The sequence below is a fragment of the Papaver somniferum genome, chromosome 6 (genome assembly GCF_003573695.1).
Source record: "Papaver somniferum cultivar HN1 chromosome 6, ASM357369v1, whole genome shotgun sequence".
Classification (NCBI taxonomy): domain Eukaryota; kingdom Viridiplantae; phylum Streptophyta; class Magnoliopsida; order Ranunculales; family Papaveraceae; genus Papaver; species Papaver somniferum.
The window spans coordinates 21,220,946-21,228,968 of record NC_039363.1 but is presented as its reverse complement, the minus strand read 5'-3'; the positions used below and the strand labels follow the sequence as shown (position 1 = coordinate 21,228,968).

General features: G+C 39.6%; 1 protein-coding gene across 1 annotated transcript; it reads left to right on the top strand.

Moving 5' to 3' along the window:
• The first annotated feature begins 6,513 nt into the window (after positions 1-6,513).
• On the top strand, positions 6,514-7,611 carry LOC113290632 (protein MAINTENANCE OF MERISTEMS-like). The gene is made up of 2 exons (XM_026540214.1): positions 6,514-7,011; positions 7,108-7,611. Exons 1-2 carry the CDS (start codon positions 6,514-6,516, stop codon positions 7,609-7,611), a joined length of 1,002 nt encoding a protein of 333 aa, XP_026395999.1.
• The last annotated feature ends 412 nt before the right edge of the window (positions 7,612-8,023 follow it).

The following is an 8,023-nucleotide window of genomic DNA, read 5'->3' as shown; positions in this document are numbered from 1 at the left end:
ATCGCCTGGATAGCTCTTTTGAGGTAGCTTCGCAGTTGGATGTGTTGTCTGATCAATATCGTGCGGCCAAGGATCTATTCTTTGACCCGGACTGCCTTCGTTCCATCCAGAGCTTCGGTGAAATCCGTAGGGGTAGCATCCAAGAGATAGATTCCTTCATGGACACCTATGCTGATTTCTTCCCCGTCTTTCGATGTTCTCGGTAAGTGATTTCTTACTTAACTGTTTCATTCTTTGCTTTGAACCTTCGTTTGTTCTTATGCTTCGTCATTTGCAGCTTTGCAAACAAATAGATGTCGGTTGTACTTTGTTCAAGTTTTATACGGCTAAGTGTACTCACTTGGGTGCCCTGTTGGACTATGCTCGTCAAGAATATGCCCTCGTTAGCACACAACAACCTTTGTCCAATGATGTTGCTTCTATTGCTAAGGTATCTTCGTTGGAGGATGATCTGAGAAAGACTCAGAGATCCTTGGAAGCTTGTCTGTTGGCTCTTGAGAGAGATAACAATGCTGTTAAAGTTGCTGAGGATGGGCGTAAAGATGCTGATTCCGCTCTGGCTGCTGAGTCCTCCAAATCTAGGGCTGCACATGGGCGGGTATAAGCTAAAACCAACCTCGCACCCATAGGCTGCGGGTTTTTTTTTTATAACCAACCCCGCACCCACAAACAGCGGGCGGGTGTTAACACCCGCCCGCTGCGGGTTGGGCGGGTATGGGTTTAAGTGGGTTTAACCCGACTATTTAACTGTCGTATATTTGCTGCCTAACTGTTTTTTAGCTACTCGTTATTTTTTCATTCTCTCTTTCTTTTTTGTTTGACACAACCCTCTCTTCCATCGTTCTTAATCAAGATAAATATTTGATCCAAAACTTGTAGAATCTGTGCGTAGCTCTCACAATTGTTTTGTCATATTGCTAATCACCATCTTCTCTGTTTCAGCAAAACTTCTCAAACCAATAAAGGGATGGATATGCGTGGTTCAAGGTTCATTGGTTTCGCTCTGTGCACGTGAATAAGTCCTAATAAATCAAACTCCATGTGAACGTCCAAGGCACGATCTGTACTGTATAACTTAGGTAAAAAAGAAAAGGGTGTTCACGTCGGTTCTTCTTGTCAATGCAAAACATATTAAATTAATTAAATAACTCTGAAAGTGAATGAGAGTTTATTAGGATTAGGGTTTCATAATGGATCGGACGGCTAGGATTAATTTTATCTAAAGATATATATTTTGCGGGTTTTTCGGGCGGGTATGGGCGGGTATGAGCTAAAACCAACCTCGCACCCACGGACAGCGGGTATTTTTTTTCATAACCAACCCCGCACCCACAACGGACGGGTATGGACTAAAAACCCACGGGTTTAGCGGGTACGGGTGGGTATGGGTATCGTGGGCGGGTCTTGTGCAGCCCTATCGTGGGCGGGTCTTGTGCAGCCCTATCATGGGCGGGTCTTTCCCTTAGCTTTGTTTTTGTTCTTGTTTGGTCGCATAGTCCTGAGACAACCCACGCCTGTCAGCTGGTAGCCCTAGTGAGCTTAGACATCTTTGGGAACGGATATCCAAGTTGACCTTCAATGTTTGGTACTATCAGATGAAGTCTGATATGCTGATGAACGTGACTATTCATAACGAGGCCCAACTTTCTCTCGAGTCTGCTCATAACGCAGATATAGTGAAGCAGGTGGCTTTACTTCGTAAAGAATGTGACGAAGCCCTTAATTGGAAGAAGAGTCTCATTTTAAAGCAAAAGGAGGATATTTCCTTAGTTGAGAGACGCCTCTCAGCCCAATAAATCATCTGCAAGAAATATCATGAAGATTTCGAAGATGCTTGTGCTTCGTTGGCTAAGGTTACTGCAGAGCTTAACGTTTTGTCTTCTGAGGTCTGCTCTCTTAAGAGTAGACTTGTTGAGGCTGGCTCCACAGCATCCTCCATGTCCCATGCATCCTTGGTTAGGAGATTGGAAGAATTAGAGAATATTTACCACGTTTTATCCTCTGAGAATGCTTCGTTCCAGATTGATGTCAATGATCTTCGGACTGAACGAGATACCCTTATAGAAGATCTCGAAGCTGCTGAGGTGGACCTTGCTGAGGCCCAGCATGGTTTAGAAGAATCCCTTAGCCATGCGGGAGGTAGCTTAGGGTCTTTTATATTTCTGATAGCATCCTTTATTTCTTTTGTTGCCTTGTCTTATTACTTACTCTTTTGTATCCGCGGGTCTTCAGGAGCAGCTGGTGGGTGCAAACGCCAAGATCAGTCGTCTTGAAGGTGATCGTTGTCGTATGCGTAAAAAATAAATTGCACTTTCTTAGTACTCAAAATATATAATGAAGGAAGGGCAAGAAAGGATCGTTCCCACAGAGAGGACTTAGGTTGTCAATATGTTTTGGTATGTTAACCAAACAAAAGGGGGGATATTATGATTTTGATATACTAAAATAAAATAAAAGCAAAACAAAACAAAACAAAGAAATAAAGCACACAATTCAAATATGTGAAAGTATTGGTCAAGGATATCGTTTTCATTCACAAAAATGCTTTTCAACAATAACTAGAATTGATATTTAATCTCAACTTTATTAAAAGTCCTAAGATATCTTGATCGCAAGTATATCTCGCTAATTCCCTGATTTCATCACAACCACATTAAAAGATGCATATATGAATTCTTCCTAGAAAGCAACCTAAAGTGTAAAAGCACAATTAAGTTTAACTCCCTAAAAGCACTGAGTTCTACAGAATAAGACTTATCAAAGTAATCGAACGTGTAAAAGAACTAATCCGATTTAACCAATGTTATGATCCACTTGTGACTACTAGGATACATCACTACAATCAATACCCACTATTATACTACTTGCAATCAGGAATTATCACTTTTACGTATAATAATCCTAATCTAGCAATAGAGATGAAAACTAATTCAACAGATTCGCGGCTCGACTAAACATGTATTCAAATCATATAACAATACTAATAGTGAATCATAAGCAACAAAATATGGAGACAAAACTAATTCATTGCATAAAAATCATGTTTGGAATTCAAACTTATTCCTTAACCAAAAGAAAACTAGCTCATATTCATGGAGTTCATCCAAAGAAGAAATAAATCTATCGTGTTCACAAACCCTAGAATAAAAAGTAGAAGCAAAAGATAAGATGGCCTCGTGTGGTGTTTTAACCTCCTTTTATATCTTTTCAGTTCTGCCAAATTGGCCCGCAAAATCCCATGTCAAAACAACATACCTTGGTTAGGACTTCTCCAAACACTTTCCTGAACCGGCCCAAAAGCCCATTAACCTGATATATTTGGCTTCTCAGTTCCATGGAACTGACACCGTAATCTTTTGCTCAATCGCCAATTGTAGTTCATTCTGCACTTTCCTGTTAAAACATCTGATTCAATCAAACATACAGACTTCATTCATTCCCTGCATTGCCATACTCTCGCAACCATATAAGTCCTCTACTGCAATATCAACACCATCCAACAACCATTCATATCATCACTTCAGAGTTCCACCATCTCAGCTATCTTCAGGAACTTCAGTTCATTATCAGTTAAAACTTCACAGCTCCATAATCACTGCCTCAAACTCACTGCAGTACTAACAACACCATCTCTTGCATTAAAGCCTTCGGTTCCATCCACAACTATGTATTCCATTGAGCCTCAACACCATAAACCCATGAAAATCATTACTTCCACCAAATTCAACAGTACTAACCTAACATTCATCTACACAGTCATTTATTCATCTTACCCATCTTCCTAGCAGCACAATCAACACCAGCTCAGACTCGATTGACAGAAACAACTCCATCTTCTCATCACCATCTTCAGATCTCGGTTCTGCTGCTTCAAACATCAACACATCTCTTTACTTGACAGTTTCACAATATCATGTTGATCTTGGCCTCCAACTCAACACTTCCCTATTAGCAACAACATCAAATCATCACTACTAATAACTCTCAGCTCAAGCCTGCAATTCTCAGTTACCCTGCAATTTCAGCAACCATCCAGTTCACAGCTCAAGTCACGTTCATACAACTTCCACTTCCACTTCAACACCCACATATCCACATCGAATAGACCACTTACTTCCAGCTGTATTTCAGACCTTTTGTAAGACACAGATTCCCCTTGCTATCTTCTCAACTGAGTTTGAGCACAACCCCTGGGAACACAGATTAAACTAGAGAGCTTAATTGGGGCCCCTGGAAACACAGATTAAACTAGAGAGCTTAATTGGGGGCCCTGGAAAATAATTGGGGGACTCACCAAATTTATATCCACACCAAAAAAGTTAGGGGGTTTCCAAAATGATGGTGAAAGTACCATTTTACCCTTCTCAGAAAAAGAACCCTAAAATCCTATTAAGACTTAAGTTAGGCCCCCATTTCAATCTAACACAAAACTTTTCTTCTTCTCCTCTCCCCCTCCCTATATCAATTCTCCTCATCCTCCATTAACAACAGTGGAGAAAAAAAATTCATCTGATTCATCGTCGAAATCGTCGATGCGAAAATTTTAATCGACGATTAACTTCTTCTACAAACATGGCACGTACGAAGTAGACTGCGAGACTAGCCAGTCAAATTTCCAATCTCGTTGATACCGTTAAAGCGGCGAAGGAGTATTCGAGTACAAGTAAGAAATCAAAACCTACGGACAAACAAATGGCTCCAATTAGATGTTATGTCCTTTAAAACCCCCAACTCTAACTTGGTTTTCAATTTAATTTGATGTTCTGCTGAAAATTAGGGTTTGAATCGGAGCAATTGATTTCTCAGAATGGTAGTCGTTAAGCAGTAAGTTTGAATGTCTAACGATTTTTCATCTTTGCTTAACGATTTTTCATGTTTGGTTAACGAATTTTGATATGCATGTTGGACTTTGGAGAAATCGTCAACCATTAGGGTGGAGGAGAAAACGATTCCTGCTGTAGGTTTTTTTTTTAGGTAGAATCATTAACCAATTGTTTTTTGTTAACGATTTTCTGACATGCATGATGACATCATCAAGAAATCGTTAACCAATTATTTAGGTGAAAACGACCCCTGTGTGATTTATTATGACGACCATTTTTATTAATCAACGACTCCGTGATTTTCAAAACCACCACTCTGTCCCAAATAATGAAAAAGTCGTCCACATAATTGGAATGAGTTAACGACTTTTGTGGACGACCAATTTTATAAGTAAACGACTCTGCACCACACATGTTTGGTCTTCTGTCTATAAAATAGGAAGAATCGTTAAGAAAAATTGCTTGAATCGTTAAGCATTAAATGAAAATCGTTAATGATATACATGGAGTCGTTAGTTTTTGTAAGAGTCGTTTATTTTAGGAATTTCTTCTGACGACTCTTGAATATTTTTGTTGTTGGCCTTTTAGTAACAAGAATAAAAAGGATAAGAATGTCTTGGTAACTCCTCCATCCAGACCTCACCACAACCAAAAATACCTAAATGCGGGTCTATTACGAGGAAAAACACCGAGTGAGGTAGCCCTAATTATCCTCCAACCCAAAGAACCATGTGATGATTCCTCTAGACTCAGTTCCAACATAATTACTCTGATATAACGGGCTCTTTTAGGAACTTGAATATTATCATCGTCTTCATCATCTGCTGTTATATCTACAACCCCAAGCGATGAAGAATAAGAAGTCGCGGAACATGAAGAAATTCCTTTAGTAGGTGAATATGATGCTTATGATGATGATGAGGATGGTGATCAAGGTAATGGTGGTGATGGAGGGAATGATGGTAATGGTGGTGATGGATTGAATGGTGATAATGAGGTGGCAGAGATAGAGGAAGAGGGGGATCAAGGTAATGATGATCAAGGTAATTATGATGATGAGGATGGAAATGATGGTGGTAGCAGTGATGAAGAGGATGATTAGGATGGTAATGATGGAAATGGTAAGGAAAGAAATGATGGTAGTAGCGGTGATGATGATGATGAGGAGGAGGAGGAGATTCAGGAGGATGAGAGGATGTTGCGCAACCACAGCCACAACCACAGCCGAAGTCAAAGGAGAAAGTCCCAAATAAACCAAGCGCGCGACACATTCCACCCATGCGTTTGCAGCTTACTCGTCTACCCGGTGGGAAAGCAAGAGGTGAACCTAAAGATGGCGGCAAAGTTCTATTCGGATATGATAGCTCGTGGTCCCGTACCATCAATGAGACAATTGTAACAATCTTAACTTTGATTTTCATATGATTTGTTGATATTTAATTTCTTATGTTTTAATTCTATTTGTTTGTCTTTCGTAGGATCATAAGAATGCCACACATCTTTTTAGAGACCAATATTCTTATGCAAAAATGAAAAAATGGCCCCTAGAAGGTGAATGTCCAATAGTGAGATCCATTGTTGAAAACTCAGGTTTGTATACTGCCGTTTAAAACTCCGTGATTGCATATGACAAGGCTGCAGTATCATGTTTTACTGAGAGGTCGATACATTCCAATTCCCTTTTGTCGAGATGGCATTGATTCCCGAAGATGCAGAACAGATTCTAGGATTGCAGGTAGAGGGAAAATCCACGGAGGACAAGTTCAAGAAAAACCTAGATCGGAAATTTTTTTATGAATTGACGGAGAAGTTGTTTGGATGGGATGAAAAGAAGACGTATGGCCTGTTTGTGATGGGAAAGAAGTACCCAAAGAAAGAGTTTAAACTTATTGAGATTAGAAAGATGTATGCGGGGTCACTTGAGAAAGACGGAGACAATGAACTACTCTCTGATTTTGAATCTCGTTCGACGGCAGACGCATACTTGTTGTATGTCCTTGCTTCCGTTATATTTCCCGATAGCAAAGGAAACAGAGTCAGCGTCAACCTTCTTCAATTTTTGGATCCCTTGGAGGAGGTGAGTAAGTATTCGTGGGGGACTGCCATAGTAGCACATTTGAACGCTCAGCTAGCAAAGGAATCCCGAGAAAGAACTTCTCAAATGAACGGGAATTTGGCTTTACTTCAGGTAATTTGAGTTATCAAATTTGTTCGTTGTTCGTAATATTTGTTGTTCTATATTTTTATATTTAACATTATTTTTATTGTTTTGATGCTGTTTCAGGTGTGGATTTACGAGCATTTCCCTTCATTGACCAAAGGCGATGGAGACATCCAATTGCAGCCAACATGGAACAATACTGAACCAAGAGGAACCCGATATACGTACACTGGAAGTCAGGATAAGGAGGAAGCGCAGAAGTTGAAATTGCTAGCCATGCGCCAAAAATTGGACAACATGACAGCCGAAGAGGTAACCTTTGATCCCTACAAGGGAGATAGAGTAGTACGATTGCAAGATCTTGCATATTACCATGGCCCTCTGTTTTACCCTTATGGATACTCAATGTACAATCCGCATAGAGTAATGTATCAGATTGGGTATATGCAAGATTCACCTGATGAGGATTATGTACCACTGTTCAAATATAAATTAAAGAAATGCAAGTCGGACAAAAAGGCGTTGGTTGTTGCTTACGACCATGAGCCTAAGACTAAGCATTGGAATAATAGGCATTTGGTTACTAGTAGGGTAGAAATCTCTTGGTGGGAGCTGATAGGTGTCTAAAACACCTTAATATTTATCTATTGTTTATGATTTCTTAGCTAAGTTTTCTTGTAAATTATGTATCTTATGTTTGCTTTTGAGTGTTTAGGTACTCTGGAGCCATTTGGAATAAAAGAAGAGGAAACATGGCAAAAGTGTTGGAGGCAGATTATTTCTCATTATTTACTTTTATTTCTTCATCTCTATCTGAAAAGCATGTCGACTTTAGTGATGCAAATATTGTCTGAAAAGCATGATAGCTTTAGTGATGAAAAGAAATTGAAGAGAAGAAGTGGATTTGAGAAGTAAAAGACGGTTGCTGTTCACGGAAGAATTCACATATTTTAATGTGTTTGTTGATGACAAGAGGAGATTTGCGGGATATACTTGCGATCAAGGTATCTTAGGGCCTTTGATAAAAGAGAGATTAAAT

Excerpts from the sequence above, each read along its gene's own strand:
- LOC113290632 (XM_026540214.1), top strand. The coding sequence starts at position 6,514 with ATGGCATTGATTCCCGAAGATGCAGAACAGATTCTAGGATTGCAGGTA. Across the intron at positions 7,012-7,107 it reads GGAATTTGGCTTTACTTCAG|GTGTGGATTTACGAGCATTT; the intron begins GTAATTTGAGTT and ends ATGCTGTTTCAG.